Below are 24298 nucleotides of genomic sequence, written 5' to 3'. Positions count from 1 at the left end.
GTTTTGGGTTTTTTAATTCGTCCAAGATTGTATGGAGTCTATGGAAAAAACAGCTGTTGTTGAAATATTGAAATAGAGTAGTCTGCTATTCAATAAATGAAAAATTAAACAATAAAAATGGACTAATAATGCAGAGATTTTTTTCCATTTGTAGTATCTGTCAGAATGTTTGCTCCTATTAATAACTAATGACATCAATCTAACCCTTTTAATTTATATTTTAAAAGCTTAACTTATGTAATAAACTTTCTTTAACAGGCAAATAGAGATTAAACATGGGCATTGTCAAATAGAGGTCAGATGATGACATGTTAGGTATATTACAAGGGAATCCCTTCCATTACTAGGCAGATGTTTCCTCCAATTCTATGAAACATTCACAGTACATTAAGTGCTGGACACTAGGAAAGTTCAATATAGCTCCTGTTTAGTGAATATCTAAAATAACTCAAATGAAAAATCATCCTTTTATTTAACTAAGACATTGTAGGTATAATGTAGAAGAAATTGCTACGAGCCCTGAAATGGCTGTGTTACAATTACAGAAATATGATTACGGGTCTAAACTATAAAAAGAATTGCACATAATCAAAGTGTTTTCTATTTAAATCCAAATTTTTAGAAACCAGGTCAACTGTACCTAGAGCTTTTCTGTTGAGTCCAAAGGGACTTATTTTAGTAGAGTTTGTCATCATTAGTTTCATCAGTAAAAATGTGCCTATAACAGTCCCTCATTCCTAATGTTTGCTCACCTTTAAATAAACTATTCAAGTACTGCTGTGCTACTAAGACTGAGAATTTAAGAACAGAACTGTCTGTAATCCTAAACAATGAGTTCATCTACACCTTTTTTCCACTTTACTGCGATATACCAAATACACAAAAATTGCATATATTTAATGTATACATTTTGATGAGTTTGGACATATGCATACACCTGTTATACCATCACCAAGATCAAGGTAATAAATATATCCATCATCTCGCAAGGATTAAGAATGCTTAGTGTAAGATGCTTACCCTCTGAAGTTGTAAGTGCACATTGTATTATTAGCTATAGACAGTTTTGTATTCATTTTGTGTAACTATAACTTCATACCCACTGATCAACAGCTCCCTATTTTCCCCTCCACCCAACCCCTGGCAACTCCCATTCTACTCTCTATTTGTATCAATTTGATTATTTGATATACCTCACGTAAGTAAAATCATGCACTGTTGTCTTTCTGTGACTGACATTTTGCTTAGCATGCTTTACAGGTTCATTCATGTCACAAATGGTTGAATTTCCTTCTTTTTAAAAGCTGATTAATATCCCTTGGTATGTACGTACCACATTTCCTTATCCATTCATCTGTCAATGGACACTTACTTTGTTTTGATATTTTAACTATTGTGAATAATGTTGCAATGAAGAGTGTGAAGGTATCTCTTTGAGATCCTAATACCAATTATTTTGGATAAATGCCCAGGTAGTTCTAATTTTAATTATTTTGAGAATCCTATGGTAGTTCTAATGTTAATTATTTTGAGGATCCTCGATATTGTGTTCCATAGTGGCTGCTCCATTTTACATTTCCACCAGTACCAGCAATGTGCATGTGTTCCAATTTTTTTACATCCTCACCAACGCTTGTTATCTTTCGTTTTTTCATTAATAGGTGTGAGGTGTTATATCATTGTGGTTTTGATTTGCTTTTCTCGGAATGTTAGTGATGTTAAGCAACAACAAATTATAACTGCAAGAAAAACACATGAAATACCTTCTGTGGCTGTGAAATGTCACAAATATACTGTGATTAATTATTAAATGCCAACTCCATTCACTAGTACAGGAAAGTGCTAGTACACTCAGTTCCCCTTGGCCATATGAAACAATACTCAACCCTTAAACTCTCTCCTTGCCACTGAGAAGAAAAGTGATGTGTCCCTGTAACTTATCCATGAAAAGCAAAAAGAAGACCAAATATCTAATTGAAAACAAAAATGAAAAACAAAGATGTATAAATATAAATATTATAACAAACATAGATTGAATCATGGGCAGCTCTCTAATAACTAGTGAAAACCATCTGAAATCTATGTTCTAAAAATTCAGCCAACTGCTCCAGTAAATTGCAAAATATTTTGAAGACAGTAATAAAATGAAGTAAGGTATTAGTAAGTTAAAATGTTTGTTGTGTTCTTAGAGAAACTAGACAATTATAAATGAAACAATTAGAAAACATAGGATAGCTTTTGATCTATTGCTGAACTGTTTAGAACAAACTATTAATATAAGTCTCTAGGAGTTCAAAGAAAGGAAGAATTAAGGTACTGTGACATAATTTTTCAACATTGCAAAGGCTTGATCTCTGAGCCTTAAAGGATGACTAGGATTTGGAAAGGAAAAGAGAGTAAGAAATACTTTTATACATCTTCTGGATGGAAAAAGTTTACAGGGAAAAAAAAAAAAGAAGGTAACTAATTTCTTCATACCTGCAATATCTTGGTTTCCTTATCAATAAAAAAGGAACGATTTCACAAAATTATTGTGAACATTTAAGATGATAATATTTGTGAAGTATTAATATTCTGCCTGAGATATTTAAGTCTAAGAATATAAGAAAACGACTGGTTTAAAAAGAGTTCATCATTTAAGAACCAACTTAATATGAGCAACTGATGTCAACTAGTTGTCACATATAATGACCTAAAACATGAATATGTATTCTGTTAGGTAACTGAGTTTTCTGTTACTAGAAATGACAGAAGCTATTTGGTTACTTACTAGATAGGTGTGTGAAGCAGTACTGTGTAGAGGTTGGATTGATTAATTAATTCCCACCATCTCTGCCTTACATCTTGAATTCTTCAAGTTGGTATAGCTCTATTATAGATCAGCCTGAGGTTTCTTAAGTATAAGAACCATCCTTAAGCTCTAGACTATAGTGACAAAACAATGATTCCATTTATTTCATTTATTAAATTTACTGGGGTGACATTGGTTAATAAAATTATGTAGGTTTCAAGTGTACATTTCTATAATACATCATCTATATATTGCATTGTGTGTTCACCACCCAGAGTCAGTTATTATTACAAATTGCCTCAGAAACATATAGCATTTACTTTGCTGAACTGTCGTGTGTGTGTGTGTGTGTGTGTGTGTGTGTGTGTGTCTTTGTGTTTGTGTCCAGTGGGAGGTGATTATTAAAAAATACTCATTGTCTGAACGGGGTTAAGCCTCTCTTTTGAGAAGGAAATAGTTCAGTTGTTCATAAGCACTGGCTAAATTTTTCCCTCTAACTTTTATCCAGATTTATATTTATAATGTTTAAAATGTTCTTCTAGGTTCCATTTGAAGACCAATGGTCTAAGAAAAAAATCACGATGTGATTAGAAATGTCCAAATATAATGAACGCTTCTCAACAAAGTACAATAACTAAATGATGTACCCACAGATTGAATTAATGACTATATTTCACATGTATCCTTATGGGAAAATATTTATATTTATTTTAATGAACATAGCCTATGCGGTTCTAGTCATACATGACACTTATATAAAATAGTTACAACCAGCTTCCAGATAAAACATGACTTTGGTTATAATTCCATAATTCCATGTCAGTAAAGGATTCATTGAGAATCATCTAATGTGGATTACAATAGTCAACAGAGTATTAGAATATTAATACAAAGAGAAGAAACTGTAGTTAGGAGATATGAAAACTTTAGTCACTGTTTTCTACTTACAAAAGAAGGGAATTTTGCTAATAAAATTGTATTATGTTTTATTATGATGCCAAGTAGTTCCTAACTATATCTCAAGCAATACTTCTGTTAATTTGAAATATATGTGAAAAGAATGCTCTAGGCTAGAGGTCTATGAACTCTTTTCTTTGCAGGGCCAGATGGTAAATATTTTAGGCTCTGTGGCCCATATGGCCTCTGTTGCAACTACTGAATTCCGCCATAGCTAACTGTAGGGAATACATACAAGAATGAAGGTGGCAATGTTACAATGAAATCTGATTTACAAAACCAAGTGGTGAACAAGATGGATTTGGCCCACAGGAATTCGTTCACCTTGCTTCACCAGTTCTAGGTGAGCAGTTAACATATTTCTTACACAAAATAATAGATTTTTCAGACCCACGGTTTAAAAAGTATCATCTGCAAAGACCCCGAAGTTTGACTTGGGAGGAAAGGTATTCCCTTCAGATACTTGCCTACCAAGGCTTCCAGGGTATCTCAGCCATAAGCTATGACTTCCTTTTTAGAATTAACACTTGACTAAGTCTGCAGAAACCACTTTAGAAACTTGAGTCTCACAATTAGAAAACATGGAGGAAGAAAAACAGCTGCATGGGAGACTGTGGACCAGTAATCAGCGGAATTGCTGGTTATTTTCTGTGCAGACAATAGATCTTAATTTAGTTCTGCTCCCTTCTCCTATCTTTACACCACACACTCATCCTTATCCTGGGATGGCGTATATCAACTATATCATTGCTGCTTTATCAAAATCCAATGATAAGTGCGTTATATTTTTTGAAGTTGATTTGCTTTTTAAAATTTGAATGTTCCATGATGTCAAAAAAAAAAAAAAAATCTTTAAACCTTGTTATAAGAATCTATAATATGTCTTTCTATGCCTCTTAACACAGAACCACAGGCTACCAGGAGCTTAGTGAAAGCTTTCTCACTGTGAAGAGGTGGGATTTTTATTTGAACTAAAAATAAGATTTTGTTGAATAAAATATATTTAACAGAATAAAGAAGACTCTTCCTCTTGGTCGGCACAAGAGAAAATACCTTGATGTATATACATCTCTCATTTGAAATGACTTATCCTTCCATCTTAGAAACCTATTAATCGATTCCTTGTTATACACACAAAGGTTGTTTCCAATTACTTACTATGCCAAATAATGTTATGATGGCTATTTGAACACAAATCTTTGAATGCTAGGGATAATTATTAGAAGTAGAATATATTGGACTAATATTTTGAGGTATTTCTATACAACTTTGGATCAGTATGGGATATTTTTAATTTTGCCATTTTGATATGCAATAAGAATAATTCAATGTTTTTAAATTTATATTTATTTGATTAGATTTTATATGCTTATTTGCCATTTCCATTCCTTTGTTTGAAGATTTATTCTTCCAACCAATATTTATCATTGTCCACTTGTGCCAGAGACATCAGCGGGTCCAGAGAAACACAAAATTGCTGTCCTCCAGAAGCTTAATTTGTGGTTTGTGTGTCTATCAATTGCTTGGTAAATCTTCCCTGAAGGTCTTCAAAGCACTGAGTATATAGTAAGGAACATCACAGGAAAGGTCTTAGCCCTGAGAAGAGAATGATATTAAACACAGAGAGTTAATGGTGTTTTTTTTTTTTTTTTTTAAATAATTAATTCTATGAGGAAATACAGTAATATGGTAGAGGACAATCACGGACAGTGAGGTTTGGAGGGAGAAGGCTGCTTCATTTAGAGGCGTCCGACCAGGCAGCATTTAAGTTGAGACTTCGGTGAGAAAAGGAAAGTAGTCATGTTAAAATCTTACTGGAGGCTCTTCTAGCTTGATGGAAAAACAATTACAAAAGGTTGTGAGATAGGAGTTAATTTTCTGTCCTAAAGGGTTAGAAACACAACCAATGAGACTAGAATATGAAGAATAAGATGGTAGACAGAGGGGAATGAAATGAGAAAGTTGGGAAGTGACTATATCATGCAGGATCTTCTGGGCCAATGTAAGAAATTACATTTTTGTTCTAAACGTAATAGGAAGCTATTGGACAATTCTGAGAAGGGAAGTGATAACACAGGGGGCTGATAAATTGTTAGAAAATGGAGTAAAGTGATTGTGGCTTGATGGAGTAGCAGATCTGGTGAACAAAATAAATACATAAAATTTAAGATACAAGATTACTTTAACTACTTTGACAAGTCATATATTTACAGCGTGTCCATGGTATGGTTGCTTAGTAAAGTCAAGGTGGGATTCACTGTTTTTGAGGCAGTCAAGGAACTTTGATGGGACATACAAAATGACACTGAAGTAAGATATGTTATTAGGCTTAGTAGAGGAGAAAGGATGGAGGTAAGTGTGACTGATGTGATAACAATGGATGGTAATCAAAGGGGGTGATAAAGTGTGTCATAGATAATTATAATAAGGGTTCATTAAATGATGATGGTGAAGATGGGTAAGCGATCAATTGGAAATATAAAATGTTAGTGAGGAGAATACCACCTTACTTGCCATTTCTTTATTGAGTGGGTGTTAGAAGAGCAAGCAGCCTCGACTTCATATGGCTAGGGGGTATGTACTCTGGGAACCAGCACATTTTATTTATAGCAAGAAGCAGTGGTATGTTCCGTGATGAGACTGAAGAATGAAGAGAACACATTTCACTAGGAACAGAAGTGCCCAGGGCACTTTAAGGGGCTTGGAATGAATGGAGTAGAGGAGGAGGTTCTAGAGATGTAAAAGAATGAGTTGATGAGAATGGAATACAATCATCCTTGATCAAGTTCCAAACAGAAGTTATTACGGAACCTTCAGATAAAGCATAAAAACAAAAACTATCTTATAATGATCCCAGGACTCTCATGTCATAGTGAAAATAGCCACAGTTCTTAGCACTAAAAGGATTCAGCTTTTCTTCATGTATTATTTATTTATGAAAAAAAATATTCTTGAAGCATTTGACAGACACTGCTGGGTACTAGAATTATAAAACAAGAAAGAAATGATCTTTTTCCTCAAGAGGCTTACTGTCTAGTACAAAGAGGCAGAATGTACTTTTTAAAGGTGTATGTAGAGGAACTATAATTATGTTTAAAGTCATAAAACATTAATCACTATTGTTTGCTTTAAGATCAAATTTCTCCTTTTTAATAATGTTTCAAGAACTCCATACTAAAATAATTTTTGATAAGTAGTGCAGAATTCTAGGCTGAATTCCACGCTGGCTAAAGCATAGAGAGGCCAATGAAGTATGTATTAATAAAAGGTCATAAGCAAGGGACCTTTGTATAAAGGGAATTCTACAAAAAAAATCTTAAATATACCTAGATCAGGGGCCAGGTTCTTCTTGCTCATCTCTGTCTCTTACAATGCAATATCCCATTATATTATTTAAGCATGGTTTGGTCTCTATTCAGAGCAAACTGGGAAAGGTTGGTTGCTTAAAATGTATGCTGGATGTGTCAGAAGTAGTCAGATTTTGTCAGGCACTCATTTTATGACAGATCCAGGCCATAGACACAACGCTTAGCAAGTGCCTTATAAATTATAGCTGTGCTGAAGCCTACAGTAATGGCTCTTAACTCAGGTCCATCTTCCAAATATTCTTGCAGAAATAAAAACGGTACCATTTCCTAACGCAGGGATGCAAAAAGCAATTCCTCCAAAAACTAATTGTCCACCAGCAGTAATAGTCTTAGATTTTTTTATGAATCAGTTTTATTTTCTTTCCCAACAAACCTAAAACTGTCACTACTAATAGAAAACCATGTTATATTATGTAATGCTTTTCTTTAAAGTTTAACCAGGCTTAATTCTAAAGTTCTGGTATAATTTTATTCAACAAAATCCCACCCCAAACAGATGTGACAATAATGTCACTTTTTGTTGCACATTGAGTTTTGATTTAGTAATCTTAGATTCTAAATGGAAATGTTCTATATTATGTATATTCTATTTTGTAAGAGAGTGGGAAGAAAAAAGCTATCATTAGTTGGAAGAACAACCTGTATCTCTTTACTCACTAATTTAGAATCATTGTTCTTTATTAAATGTTTAGACCAAACAAGAGATACTTCTTAGATGTTTGATTATAGTGGCAATAAAGATCCCATTCTAAACTCAATATTTCAATCTAGAGAAAAAGTCTTTAATAAATCAATGAAGGAATTCAGGTTTCATCTTACTCTGACACAAGAACCTGTGTGTTTAACTGGTGGTGGAAGTAGATTAAACTTCCACCATTAGATAAAAGTTTACATTAACTTATTATAGCATCATTTAAAAGTTCTTTATAATTTGTGCAAAGTGTAAAAAAAAAAAATCCATGAAAAATAGAAATTTCCCAAAGAATTTTTATTAGATAATTTTGAAATTTACCAACATTTTCTTCACTTTTGTATAATTAATTATCATACACTTATTATACATTCTAATTGACTTTCACAATTTTTATACCCTTTCTAGGAAATAGATGACAGTACATGATTCCCCTCAGACTACAACAAAAGATGAATTTCTCTTTTGCTCACCTAGTGTTGTGGAATTTTATGGGCAAACTTGAAGATTTTGTAATCATCCAGTTCCAAAATGTTTTAGTAAAGAAGCATGTTTCAATTAAAATATACCATCTTTAAAAATGGTACTTAAAGTACAGGTATTTAGCATGTCATTGTAATGAATGAAATAATAGAAACAGTTCTAATATTTTCAGTACTGTTATCCTAGCTTTTTCCATTCTTCAACTCTTAGCTTCAAGATAATGACTTTCATATAGGCAGTATCCTTTGTGAGGGGAATAAGTTCCTTACATAAATCATATCCTTAGTCAGGGGAACAATTTCAAGGGGTACAGCAGTTTTCTCACTAACAGTATTGAAGGAAGCAAATTACATCTTGATTCCGAAATAGTCATACGAAAACAATAGTATGAACTTAGTTTTGATCTGCTTTAAAATTAAGAACTGTCCAAAGATAAATACTTCCATAAAGCTTCACCTTTTTTATCCAACCACATAGATAAAGACACTAATATGGAAAAAATATAAAAATAAAAAATATAAAGCAAGGATCTTGCAATTCTGGCCATGATGGGAAAACAGCCCTCACCTTTGATAAAAAAAAGAACCTGTACAAAATATATGAACAAATCTTCAGACATTGGACAAAATGCAGACTTATCCTTGAGATAAGAAAAACAAGTGAGATGACCATGATGGTGACCCAGTCTTTCTGCCTAGAACCACAGTCCAAACCACAATGTAGGCAGAAGGCATCCAAACACAGCATCACTGAATTTAAGAGATAGAGAATCAAGTTTGGGGAGGCTGAGGCAACTATTGTGCTGAAAAAGTAATGGAGGAGAGGGAAATACACAGAGAAAGAGCTTCAGAAATTTGAACAAGAGTTGTCTTAAGTCTTTGGATGCATACTAAGTTGTGCATTCCCAAGGTTGAACTCTCCAAAGCTCAGCAAAGAAGGACCATGGAGTTGTAAACTGAAAAATTCCCAAAGCTCCCAAGGGTAAGAGATACTCAAATTCCAACCAGCCAAAGCAGAGGAACTTTACTGAGTAGCCAAGTGTTCATTACAGAACCCAAAAGGCCATGATTTAAAGAAAGGCCTAAAGTAGTGGTAGGAGTGTCAGTTATTCTATATACATACTAACAGAGGATAAAATCTTCAAGTAACTTAAATTATTGTAAAACAAAACAAAAGAAAATGAAATGCCCAAAATCTCTAAAGAAAAACAATTAAATCCAGACATTAGACAACTTAATATTTACAGTATCCAGCATCTAATAGAACCTTACTAGACATGCCCTTAAGCAGGAAAATGTGATCAAACACCAGAAGAACAACCAATCAATAAAAACAAACTCATAAGTGACAAAGATGGTAGAAATCACAGAAGAGTACAAAAAAAAATAAAAAGTAAAAAAACGATTATAAATATTCTTAAGGACTTAAAGAAAATTGTGAATATAATGAGAAGCAGACTATATTAAGAAGAACCGAATGGAACATCTAAAGATAAAAACTGTAATACCTGGAATAAAATTTGCTGGATGAGTTTAATATCAGATTAGACATTGTAGAAAAAAACAAAAGACTATCCAAACTGAACCATAGAGAAAAATGCTTAAAAATTTGACAGAGCCTAAGTGACATATAGAACAATATTAAGCAATTTAAAATACACATGGTTATAATAACAGAAAGGGGGGAATGTGAAAATACTTGAAGCAATAATGAAAATTTTATATTCAGAGAAACAAAGATTAGAATGTTATTGACTTATTTTCCGAAACAATGAAAAGCAGAAGAAATGAAATATATTTATACTGCTGAAAGAAAACAACCTGTTAAATTAAAATTTAGTATCCAGCAAAAATATACCTAAGAAATGAAAGTGATATAAAGAAATTTTCAGAAAAACAAAAGAGAGAATTCATTGCTAGCACATTTGCACTACAAAATATGCTAAAGAAGGTCTTCTGGATGAAGGAAAATAATTCCACATAGAAAATCAGATCTATACAAAAGAATTAAGAATGCCAAAAATGGTAAATATGTAGGTAGGTAAGAAAATTAAGACTTTTGTTTCTTGCTTCATAATTCATTTAAAAGATACTGAAACACTTTACATTTTGCCTATTCACCACAAAAGTTTCTAATTACATGGAAATTCGAAAGAGTGTTTAGGTTGCAATATACAAGCTTCAGTAACCAGAAGCATCAAACAAATCTGAGTTCATGGACTACATCAGACATGTTTTTTTTTTTTATTGGTTTCAGGTGTACAAAACAATGTAATGGTTAGACATTTATACCCCTCACAAAGTGATAACCCCCCTACCCCAATCCACTACCACTCTGACATCGTATATAGCTGTTACAGTTCCACTGACTCTATTCCTTATGCTGTACTCCACATCCTGTGACCATATATATATATATATATATATATATATATATATATATATATATATATATATATATATATATTAAATTACAGTTGACATTCATTATTACTCAGCTTCAGTTTCAGGTGTACATTACAAGTGGTCAGGCACCTACACTGTCAAAGGCACCTACACTGTCAAATCTCCCTAATAAGACAAGTGTCCATTGGATACCCCACAAAATCTTTACAATGTTATTGATTATACTCAGGAATATTTTAATTGGAAAAAAGTAAAAGGAAAAATTAAGACACAAGAATCAATTTGCAAGTTTTGTAAACCAAAATTCAAAATCTTCCACAAAATGACCTCAAACTAACTTTGTAGAGTTATTTCTCACTATTTCCCAACATGTTATAGAAAATTCAACAAAGCTGGTCTGCCTTCTATATTGTTTTGTATTGATTATACATTCTCTTGAACTTCTTGATGCTATCACTACCTATAATAAAATCTTCACCAAATCAACATCTTTTAATTATCTCTGCTCAGCCCAACCCTACCCATTATTTGAGGTCTGTCTCAAAAGTGACTTCCTCCATGGAGCCTTTCCTAATTCTCTTTGACAAAAATAATAGCTGCTTTCTTTGAATCCCATGATACATTGTAAGAAACTCTATGACACATGATCTATGTTTATATTACCTATGTGCTTAGCTCATCTTCATTGGTTAGCTGAAGCAAAGACTGCACCTTACTTACTATGATATCACCTATCTCATGCAAGATAAAAGGAAGGGAATTAACATTTACTGAGTACCTATTACATATCTTTACGGAACTAATCATTTAAAAAATGCTGATCTTCACCACAACCCAAGAAACAGGCAATAATATTCCTGTTTTACACATGATGAAATAAAACCTGTGTAACTTGTTCAAGATCACGTACATGCTAAGGGCAAAGCTAGAAGACTAACCCATTATTCTATGACAAGAAGGCATATACTTGTTTCACTAAATATTGCATAAATTTAATTGGTAAAAATAAATATAAACTGAACAGTTTATACTTGAAAGTATTGAGAGAGAGAGAGAGAGAGAGAGAGAGAGAGAGAGAGAGAGAGAGAGAGAAAGGAAGGGAGAGAGGGAGGAAGAAAAGTGGTACAAGTGGAGGAAGATTCTAACAAGTATTTGAAGCAGAAATTCCAAGCATTTTGGTTTAGAACATTTCAAATAGAACACCCAAGGGAGTACAAAAACATAAATCAAAGTGACTTTCAGCTCAATACAGGAAGCTATCATTTAGGGGAAAAAGCACAGCTACTACTAAAAATGATTATCTTAAAGGGACAAAATTGCTATTGATTTGGATTTCTTAGAGTTAACCCGAATAAACCATGCCTGGAATTACTATCAGCAAATCCAAAAGCAATGTTATGAATGCCTGAACAATGAAATATATTTTTTCAAGTAAATCAAATTTCTTCAACATGTATTTTGTATGTATATAATTAAAGAAGTCTATATCCTAGGAATTAAAATGATGATAAGACAGCTTTTATTTTTCATATCAAAGTCAGGAAACACATTAATTAATGCCTCAGTTATTCCAAAGTGTCATGAACATTTTTGTGCTATGAAGCCTCAAAGAATACTGGGCAATCTTCCTCAGTGACAATGATTTTTGATATAAAAAGGCCATGACCTCTATCTCATTCTTTAAACATATGGTTTGGAGCAAGTGTCACATTAGTTGTTAAAAATTCACAAGAATCATTTGTGTGTGTGTGTATATATATGTATGTATATATATATATATATATATATATATATATATATATATATATTTGTTTATATGTATATACACACATACAAATACATATATACATATATATATAAATGTAGAATAAATCTAATTACAAATATATGTGTGTTGTGACAGAACAATAAAAAATATTGGGGATTACACCTAAATATATGTTAACATATATGTTATTCTGATGAATACAGCATGGCCAAATAAAGAGTCATATAATTTATTAACATAATTCAAACAGTAGAATGGGCAGATGTTACTAACTTCCACTTGGTCATCTTAAGTCACAAATGTATACTGTGACCACCACCCATGCTTTGTGAAAATGATGTGATAAGTGCTGATGTGTGGAATTAATATCTAAAAGATGTGTACATCTTATGAAAATACACATTTAAATCTATGCCTAAAAGATAGCAACAGAATTTCCCCAATATGCAATTGTAGGATATTGAACCATTTCTAAATAATGTATTTACTAAGGCTCTCTCCTTAACATACATTCAAAAGTTGTTCATAATGACAATAATTACAGTTTAAAATAATGATGATCTTCAATCATCGGAAGCAATTATTGTGGTAATAATCTGTGGAAGAAAACTTCAAACAGCTAATAGCAAAGGAAAAATTATAGGGACTGAGTAATGGTCGTAATCAAATGAACAATTTCCCTAAGAAAAATGCTTATTTCCTAGCAACCTGGTTAATGAATATTGTCAGTTGCAAATCAATTAAAAAACAAACAAATATATTAGCTAAAATAAATAAGCTGAACACCTTTCAATAAAATTGAGAAAAATATTTCTAAGTATCACAAAAGATCCAATCAGGTAACTACATAAAAGATATAGATGCAATATTGAATTATGAATCATAATGCTAACTGATAGAGTGTGCATCATGTCACAATATAACCTAATGTCTTCCAAGGACATTTTCCAAGGTAGAAGGGCAAAAGGATCACTAAATTGTTAATAAGGTGCATAGTCGATCATTTTTTTTTTTTTTTTGCATCATTTTATTGAACAACATCTGGCCCAGAGGGAACTGGAAAGCTTAACACATGGGTCAAAATGTTCCTTTTGATGTTTCACTGTCATACTGGACAATAAAGTTTTATAGTTTCCAGGAAAACAAATAAAAACAGTAATTCAGGCTCTAGTCTAACTATCTCTATAACCTTAATTTTTGTTCTCACTTATAGCATAGCTGTCTTGGGAATTCTTCACAAAATTAAAATTCCTGAATCAACAGAGCAATTCAAAAGCAAAGCTGTTCAACACATCAAAAAGCTTTGTGTTGCAAAAGGTGGTAGAAGAGCAAAAACCTCTTCCAATTCATTCTTGCAGCATTTGGAACAGACACTTTCTGACTGGTATCATCAAATCCCTCACACTAGAGCCCACAGAGTTCTTACACTACAACAGTTCCTATCAGACCGTAGCCCCAGCCCTAGTATTTATGCTCAAGATTTCATGAGAAATTAGTTGTCAATGCTACCACCTCCTTGAATATAATAAATAAGCAAGAGATGAATATTATCAATGATTATGGAATTAAAAGTATTCTCTATAAAGAGTATATGAAAGGTCTTAGAAAGGAGGACCTCGTCCTGAAAAAAAAAAGAAATTCAAATTAAGATAAATGAGTGAAGATAGTTCATTATTGAGGATGAGAAGTTAAGCTATTGAGAATGAGAAATGATGACCACAAATCAGGAGGAGAGACTGAAATAAAATTACAAAGGAAACCTTTTGATTTGGTATATTGAAACTAGCTAGCTCTAGCTTATATGTGTAAAAACAATGTGGAAAAGCCTGGGATTAATGTGGCAAATTCTGTGAAGCTTGGGTGCAAAACTTCAAAATTCTTCAGTATTTTTAATAGTTCAATTACATGTGAAAGTACTACAAGTGGTATAAAAGGTATCAGGATTGCATCAATGAATTAATATTAAAAATACCACCCAGAACACAAAAAACTACTTGAGATTCCTTTTTCTTTTTAAATCAGTATTCCAGGTCGTGTGAAATAAAGCTACTGGGATAGACTCCAGTTGGCATTCTGGTTTTCTGTTCCTGAATTGGAAATGTCAGGGCTACATGTGGAATTTTGTCTGCTTCTCCCTATGAATACGGGAATAGTGTAAAGAACACAGCTTTCATAAAGTCAATGGAAAGGAAGAATAATTAAAGAAAGCAACCCAGGAAAGAGCAACTCAGTTTCCTCAGATCTAGCCAAGGAAGAGTTAACAACCAAGGTGTCATCATCTCCAGTTACAGGAAGTGCAGCTTATCGCCAAAGGTTCCAAGATGATTCCAATCCTCTGGGTGATTTAAGTCTTTGTGTAAGAAAATATAACCTTCCCATCAGTCAGACGGTTTCCTTGCTCCATCATTTGAGTTATTTGATACATATAACCCCAGGTACTGAGACATGGTTAGAGCAGCCACATAAATAATCCTAGATTTTCTGAGTCCGTGCCAAATTAAAACTTTTCAGTCCTGTTGTTGCTGTGTGTGCCCTAGATTCAGACTCAGGAGATAAAATTCCCTTGAACCTGAAATCACTGGGTATTAAAATATCCCTACCTTAACTTAATGGGAGCAAGGGAAGCAAGAGGAGGTTTTCTTAGAGTTTTTCATTTTCACACTGATTTTCAGCTTCTTAAAAGAAAGGATTCTGGCTTTGAAATACCAAAGAGAACAGGATAATGAAGTGGTTAGCAGAAAATATGCATTATTTTTAGATAAAGGATATATGAAGATCATAGATTAAGTTTAGACACATCTGTTAGATTTCTGGGGGGAGAATGGTGTAACTATCCATCTAAATTACTAGAATGATCTTATTTGTCATCACTGGAGAACTTAGGAAAGACCTGAAAATGACCATAGGAATTGAGGGTAGACATAACTAGGTGTACCTGCTCTTGTCTCTTCTATTCACTTGTTATACATTTTGTGCATGCGTGTGTGTGTGTGTGTGTGTGTGGTGTGTGTGTGTGTTTTCTCACCATCTCCCCACTATCTTGTGAGCTTCCTTAAGGTAGGGGTGTATTTTTTAATATCTTTTTGTTCTATCTTAAAAAATGCATGTTTGTTGCATCTATGCATGCGTATTTGAATGAATGAGTGCTATTCCCAAGACAAGAAAGTAAATAAAGCTGCAGTTACATGAATTTTAGCTAACAGGCTGAAATACCTTGATGAAGAAGATAAGATCTTATCTTTTAAAGTGCAAGGTAATTCATTTCTCTAGCTTGTATTTAGAAAGCAGTAGGGGCATAGACTTGGGATGGTTGCCTAGCAACTGCGTACCATTAATAGGGAATGGTCTTAGAGACAGACCAGAAGAAAGGATCCTAAACTACTGCAGCACATAATTTATTTTCTAGCTCAAGTGTTAGTTCTTGATTATTTAATTCAATTTCGTAATATGGTTTATGACTAGTATAGACTACTTGACGTTCCTCCTAGGATATTTTCCAGTTGCCATATTCAGTCAAGCCTTTGCATTCCTCTCTGCCACACTCAATGCTGAAGAGATAAAACTCAGTCAGAGTTCCCAAGCAACAGGTGGACAGAAAGACATATGGAAAACATGGAGCCAAAGAATCTGCTTGTCTGGAACCAGTTCAAGCTATGGGGAAAAGCCACATGGAGCTAAGATGGCCATACCCGATGATGCTGGGAGCTAATTGCACCCATCACAACTAATTGTATCACTCACTTCTCAGCTTAAAATCTGGAGAAGCTTGTCTTGCATACCAACTCATGGTCTTCAGACTGGATATATCTGACTGACATGTTTTCTGAGGTCTATTCACTATCGGCACCCATAGTATTTTAAAGGTTGATTTATGAACAATTTCAAGTTGGGATATTTCACAACAAAATATAATTGTACACTTCTTGAAGAATTGGAAGTTTTGGCAACACTGGATAATTATAGCTGGGACTTCTCAGTAGCCACTTCCTTTACACAAAGGAGATACTCGCCAATCTACCACAACTTTCATCACTTCTAAATGATCAAATGACTGTCATGTCATGACTCTTTTCAGGGATACAAAAGGTCATGGTGGAATTGAGGCAGTGCTGTGCTGGAGCCGGCTGGTACTGGCTCAAGAGCAATAGTATGCACATCTCCTCCCAATTTCAAGCTCTGTGATATCACCCTGGTAGCTTGAATTTGGCTATGGTAGGAATATTTACACAACAGAAACCAGCAAATGTTATCAGTTAGATTCTCCAGCCAACCTCAGAGACCATGGTTAGATACTTACCAGGGCGCCACTGGACTGAGGTGAAATGAAGAGCAGCTACAATTCACAAAGCCACTTCAGATACCTATGTTACCTATCTCATATCATAAAATCACAGCCCACAATCAAAATACACTGAGTCTATCATGATTGACCCCTCCATTTATTTTTTAAACATAATAGCAAACAGTCCATTCCCACCCTACTGAACTGTTTGCTATTTCTAAGGTGGGGCACTTTTTCTCTTTGTTTCTTGGTAAATATTTTGTTCCCTTTTCCTGGAATAACCTTTCTATCTTACCCATTTGACCAATGCCTGCCTGTCCTCTAAGGTTCAACTTAGGTATCCTATCCGCTGCTGAGCTTTCTCTTTAACAGGACTCAAGGCATATTTCTGTGCTCCACTTCTCTCCATCTGAATGTGAAGCACCTTCCTCTAACAGTTGTCCAATGTTTGGCAATTGTCTATTTGATTGTCTTTTTCCACTACTGGACTTTTTGCTACTTGAGAATATAGCTTTGCTTTTCTTCCCCTCTTTTTTAGTATTCTTCCAGAATGATACATTGCCTGTTACCCAATAAGTAAGTGTTCAATAAAAATTTCTTCATTTTACTGGTAATAAATATTTAGGATCCAGGAACACTAAGTTCTTTGTATCTTGAGACATTTCAAATGTGCTTGTATAGTCATGAATATTTTCTGTCTCTTGATGGAAATGTACCTACCAAGCCTGAAACATCAGAGATAAAATACTTTGATGGAGAGGAAGAGCAGATAAGAGAAACAGCGTGGCTTACCAAGACCACCAGGCTCTGGGTAAGTGATTGAATCAGGACTCTAGTCCAAGGCTACTAACAATACAGTCATCTTTCCACTGGGTCCCAGCTGCTTCCCTTATTGTTTAATTTCATTACTACAACTTTCCTCCCTACTGCTAAAAATTCCTTTACAGGTATTACCTTCTTAAAGGCACAGGGATTCAGTAAATATCGTAGAGATCTACTTTTATTATTTAACACCTTAAATCTCAACTTCCAGTGTGAGTCCATTACTATTTTCTCCTGGAGTTCCTCAGAGACATCTCCTATCATCATCTGATCATTGAGATTTACAGGTCTCATTCCATTTACGAACTGCCCTTTTCATTTTATATCAGAGGCAGATGTTCAATCTGGCACTTCCCCATCTGCAATCAATGTACGTAATGTCACAGCTCCTTGATTGGCTTCAAAACATTTCCCTGTTTACAAACAGGAAAACAGTTTGAGGTTTCTGATGGCACATTTCAAGTGATGCTGCTAAATTCATCTATAATTCTCAATATCATGATTCTTTCATAATGATGTTTAAAAATAGACTCAAGCTAAGAAGCAATCCTAAAGAAAAGGAGATTAAAACCATGATGGTGCAATATGGATACCAGACATTCTATTTCACTATGAGTATAAAAATGAATACATTAAAGAAAAACTTAGATGTGTTGGCCATGAGCCGTTAGATAACTCCCGCTAGGTGATAAGGTTTACTGTGATTGTGGTTGCTTTCCTGTTTAGTTTCTTTTTTTTAACTGCTCTTAAGTAGAAAAAATTTTTTCTTCACAGTATTTATATACAATTTTCATGATCTATAAGAAAATTATCACTTAAAGAAGAATGTTTTCAGAGTAATTCTCAGATAAATCCTCTTATGCTAAATTAATACAAATTGCTCCAAATAAATTTAATATAACAAATGTCATTTATTCAAGGTCTTTATCAACTTCTCAAGTAGTGTTTTTAAATGACTTTTACTTATAACAAAATATACAATATGTCTTCACTAAAATATTTTCCTTAATTTTGTTTTTATATGATTGCTTTCATTGTTGTCCTTTTTATCATTGATTTAGTATCCATTAATCAAAGAAATACAACAAAGTTCAGGTTTTTGTCATTCTCCACTGCATTTGGGTCTGCTTTGACTATTGCTGCCTCCCCAACTTCTGAGACATTCAAACCATGACCACCTAAAAACTTTAGTTGTACTTGGTGAATTCTAAAAATGAGGTGACTTTTAAAGGATCTTTCTTACAAAAATCATAATAGGAAACACATAAGTGAAGTGATTAAAAAAATATCCTCCAGTTTCTAGAGCTGCGTTCACTTTGTTCCTTTGTTATGAATTTTTATTGTTGTAGGTAGATTAACACAACCTGATATTTGGAAAATCAAATAGAATGGTCTTTAGGTGTATACTATTCTATTTAAAGATATTTTGAAGAATGTTTAGCAGTATTCATACCCCAGGGTGTCCAGGATATATCAGAAAGGTGGAATGAGGCGTTTTGCAAAGTGACAGCTGTAAGTGAGTCAGACATAAGGAGATGAATCACTTGGTCATCATGCTGATCTGAATTCTTGGAGGACATAGATCATAAATTTGAAGGAGAAAGGTGATGCATGTCTGCAAATGGATAGTACATAAGTCCGTAAAATGCTCCTTGAAATAAATGGGGCACAAAAGAGGTTGCTTCACCCTAAAACACTCTTATTTCCATTCTTGACAGACTTCTGATTTCTTGAGACTTCATGACTCTTCTCTTAGATCAGTGTGTCTTTAAAGAACAAGGCAATGGGGTTTTCACTGCATGTAGCATCAGAAGATTCAGGTTTGAAAATAAGCCTTGCCTCTTACAAATTTATTGGCCTTAAGCAAGTCACTCTAAACAAGCAAGTCACCCTAAATATTGGTTATCTCATCTGTAAAACAGAGTTTGTTGAAGGAAATATTCACAGATCTCAAAAATCACAAGATGTACCATAGTGCAATGCAGCCTCAAACCAAAAGCCATTCAATTTTTTCTACAGAGCTCTATTTCAGTTTCAGGGGTTGGTAGAAAGTATTCCAGAAAACATCTAGTAATTTCTTAAAATTCTGGTGCTGTGTATTACATTATGTTGTTGTATGATAAGGCACTAAATACGTAATTCAAGTTTCACTAAAATTTATAATTGATTATTGCCAGAAGAAGTTGACAAGCTACTCTTTGCAGATGACATGATGCTATATATAGAAAACCCTAAAGACTCCACCAAAAAGCTATTAGAAATAATCAACGAATACAATAAAGTTGCTGGCTACAAAATCAACATACAAAAGTTCATTGCATTCCTATATACTAACAATGAAATCTCAGAAAAAGAAATACAAAAACCAATTCCTTTTGCAATTGCAGCAAAAAGAATAAAATGCCTAGGAATAAACTTAACCAAGGATGTGAAAGACCTATATGTTAAAAACTATAAGACTTTTTAAAAAGAAATCGAAGAAGAAACAAAGAAATGGAAAGACATTATTTGTTCATGGATTTGAAGAATAAACATAGTTAAAATGGCCATATTACCCAAAGCAATATACAGATTTAATGCAATCCTCATCAAAATCCCAATGGCATTTTTAAAAGAAATAGAACAAAAAATCATCAGATTTGTTTGGAACCACAAAAGACCCCAAATAGCCAAAGTAACCTTAACAAAAAAGAACAATGTTGGAGGTGTCACACTCCCTGACTTTAGCTTGTACTACAGGGCAACAATAATCAAAACAGCACGGTATTGGCAGAAAAACAGACACATAGACCAAAGAAATAGAATTGAGAACTCAGAAATTAAACCACATAAATATGGACAGATGATTTTTGACAAAGCAGCAAAACACATACAATGGAGAAAAGACAGCCTCTTCAATAAATGGTGCTGGGAGAATTGGAAAGGAATGTGTAAAAGAATGAAACTGGACTGCTATCTGTCACCATGTACAAAATTAATTCAAAATGTATCAAAGACTTAAGCATAAGACCTGACACAATAAACTGCATAGAGGAAAACATAGGTACTAAACTATGGACCTTGGGTTCAAAGAGCATTTTATGAATTTGACTCCAAAGGCAAGGGAAGTAAAAGCTGAAATAAATGAATGGGACTATATCAAACTGAAAAGCTTCTGCACAGCAAAAGAAACCACCGACAAAATAAAGAGGCCACCAACTGAATGGGAGAAGATTTTTGCAAATAGTGCCTCTGATAAAGGGCTAATATCCAGAATATACAAGGAACTCATGCAACTCAACAGCAAAAAAACAAACAACCCAATTGAAAAATGGGCAGATGACCTGAAGAGACATTTTTCCAAAGAGGATATACAAATGGCAAATAGACATATGAAAAAATGCTCAACATCACTAATCATCAGAGAAATGCAAATAAAAACAACAATGAGAGATCACCTCACCCCAGTCAGAATGGCTATCATCAACAAGACAAATAGTAACAACTGTTGGAGAGGCTGTGGAGAAAAAGGAACCCTCATACACTGTTGTTGGGAATGCAGACTGGTGCAGCTGTTATGGAAGGCAGTGTGCAGGTTCCTCAAAAAATTACAAATAGAATTACCATATGACCCAGCAATCCCTCTCCTGGGTATCTACCCAAACAATCTGAAAACATTTACACATAAAGACACGTGTGTTCCAATGCTCATTGCAGCTTTGTTTACAGTGGCCAAGACATGGAAACAACCAAAATGTCCTTCAATAGATGAATAGATAAAGAAGTTGTGGTATATATACACAATGGAATATTATTCGGCGGTAAGAAAAGATGAAATAGGACCATTTGTGACAACACGGATGGATCTTGAGAGTATAATGCTAAGCGAAATAAGTCAGACAGAAAAAGCAGAGAACCATATGATTTCACTGATCTGTGGTATATAAACCAAAAACAACAAAAGAACAAGACAAACAAATAAGAAACAAAATCTCATAGACACAGACAATAGTTTAGTGGTTACCAGAGTGTAAGGGGGGAGAGGAGTGGGAGATGAGGGTAAGGGGGATCAAATATATGGTGATGGAAGGAGAATTAACTCTGGGTGGTGAACACACAATGGGATTTATAGATGATGTAATACAGAATTGTACACCTGAAATCTATGTAATTTTACTAACAATTGTCACCCCAATAAACTTTAATTAAAAGAAAAAGTAGAAGTTGACAAGTATACACATAAATACACAGAATTTTGAATTTCATCTTTGCTACTTAATTTAAGATTTTCACCTTAGCTAACTAAATAACCTTGGCCATCTCACTTAACTCCTCTGAGCTTCATTTTTTTTTCTTCTATAAAGTGGACAGAATAATCCCAATAATCCCAATTTTTCATAATCATAGGGTTATGAAAAAGTAAATTAAATATGCAAAAATTAGCAATTATATAACCTGGGAATGACCTGTGTATATGAGTAAAAGCCAAGAGGCTCTCATAAGGAATGAATTGCTTTACTGTCATGCTGGGAAAAGGGGCTGAATATTAGGTGAGATTCATTTGTTCATTCAACCCACACTGATATATTTCAAAAATTGTACCAAGGTGGAGGACACTGACATATATAAAACACAGCCCCTAATTTCAAAATATGCATAGTCCAGACAAGCTGTAGATTCAGTTCACAGTGGCCCAGAATATATTTTATTTGCTAGCATAGTTTATTTAAAGTTTGAATTAGAAGGCCTTTTATATACTCTCTAGTTAGGCACATGCTCAACCTCTCCCATTCTTCTTACATGAACCCATTTTAATCATACGTGGCATGTGTACATGTCTCCCAAAGTCCATGTAATATAGGCACTCCTTCCCTTACCCAAATGAATACCGCAGTATATGTGCCTTACTGATGTTATAGTTTGACTCTAAGGCTATTTTCAATAATGCTTGTTGCCATGCAAACTATTGGAATATCATTCAGAGCATCCATGAATATTTACATATTTGTCCCAAAAGCTTTTTTTTCTTTTTCATTTTTCCTGTGAATCATGCATGTATCTAAATATTTATTGGATTTGCTGTATTTCATTATAGTTTTGTCAAAATACTGCCCTGCCGTACAGGGTACACTTGTCTTACATCCTTCTGAGGTCTGTGCTGCTCTCAAACTCAACAAAATAATTGAGATTTTTTACTACAAGACTATTCCAGTCTTCACTGATTGTTCCCTTTTCTGAACTCCTATAGCTTTCCTAATGTGCATGTCATAAATTTGGGGGTGTGAAAACACTTCCATATTTCATATATTTCTAAAACTGCATTATTTTTTGAGAGCAGGAATTGGGTCTTACATTCTCTTTTTCCTAGGCCTTCTCCCAGTGAAATCTGGGTAAATTAAATGGACAAATAAGCAGTGACAGATAACACATGTGTCCAAAATTCAGGGAATCGCTCCAAGTAGAAATGGAGCAAGTAATCAGCGAAGAGCTGAAAGGTATACAATTGGTAGCATGTAACACAAACAGATGGACAGCTGGCATTCATAGAACCTCGCAGTAAAATTTCAACCTAGTCATTGTAACATGACAATTAGATATCACAATTACAATACAAAAATGTTAAAATAACATTGAGAGTTGACTGAAAAGTTCAGTTATTAGAATAATTGGTTAATCAATGAAGAAGAAAATTAAAAAGGAGTGTTTTTTATTTTATTTTGTTTTTTTTAAGAAATAAACTGCAGTGGTTAAAGAATATAACCAAAATCTGTATTGGACAAACCATAAGGCAGATTTGATAATTGTTCATGTAGCAATGTCCAAAAGAATCTTTTTACTCCTATCAGCCACTCTCTCAAATTTAGGCTGGTACTTGCATACACATATATTGCAGGATGAGACCAAAGATGGCATTAATAGGCTAACCTACTAGTATTAGTGGGATTTAATTCAACTCCATTGTATTTCTTGTTTTTAGTGAGCTTACATGTATTAAGTGAGAAATTAATCTAAAAAGCATACAAGGCTGTCAAAGTAAAACTGTGATGAGCACTGTATCAAAAAGCTGGTGATACTATTAAGCTTTTAAATTGGGCATGTACTTACTTGGGTATGGCAGGGAAATCTCCCTGAGAAATTAATAATTGAACTGAAATATGAGGAAGAAGGAAGTTAAGTGGTAAGGAAGATTAAATAGGAAGGAAGCATTCAGGCAGAGGAAGAGCATAGCCTCATTCAAAGGTAAGTAAGGCTGGAGTACTGAGAGCAAAGGGAAGAATGGAGAAAAATGAAGTTGCAAAGGCAAGGTAAGGTCTTAAAGGTCTTGCTTGTAGGTTCTGGCAAATATTTTGGCCCTATAAGTAACGGAAACATTAAAGGTTTTGAAGTGAGAGATCCATGTCTAAATTTACACGTCACAGAACATGGTAACTTCAGTGTCAAGACGGGATTCAATGCTACAACATTAGATATGGGGAGAACAGATGGGGACTATTGTAGTCAAAAGGAAACAATAGTATATGGACTAGGCCACTGGCTATGGAGACGGACAGAAGATCTATTTGAGAAATATTAAGATATAAAATCTATTCATAATGCTCAAGTGTGTGTTGGAAGAAGGGAGAGGGAAATGGATACTGATTCTGGGAACACTGGAAACACTGGGTGGGAGACAATAATAAGTTCACTGACTTGTAGATGCCTTTCAGACACCTAAACAGGGAAAATGGAACCCAGGTTGGGAATATATTTCT

General features: G+C 33.9%; 1 protein-coding gene across 3 annotated transcripts in view; it reads right to left on the bottom strand.

Moving 5' to 3' along the window:
* Window positions 1-3476: 3476 nt before the first annotated feature.
* KCNC2 (potassium voltage-gated channel subfamily C member 2) overlaps window positions 3477-24298 on the bottom strand; it is a 242080-nt gene continuing 221258 nt past the window's right edge. For all 3 annotated transcript variants that reach the window (XM_074325410.1, XM_074325411.1, XM_074325412.1), the window contains one exon: window positions 3477-5344. Coding sequence is in view for 1 of the 3 variants with exons in the window: in XM_074325411.1 (XP_074181512.1) it covers window positions 5325-5344 (20 nt within the window). In the remaining 2 variants the exon portion in view is untranslated. The remainder of the gene's footprint in view (window positions 5345-24298) is intronic.

This window comes from Rhinolophus sinicus, linkage group LG02, assembly GCF_036562045.2.
Source record: "Rhinolophus sinicus isolate RSC01 linkage group LG02, ASM3656204v1, whole genome shotgun sequence".
Lineage (NCBI taxonomy): Eukaryota > Metazoa > Chordata > Mammalia > Chiroptera > Rhinolophidae > Rhinolophus > Rhinolophus sinicus.
The sequence above is the reverse complement of the archived record's forward strand: the minus strand, read 5'-3'. Positions and strand labels throughout refer to the sequence as shown.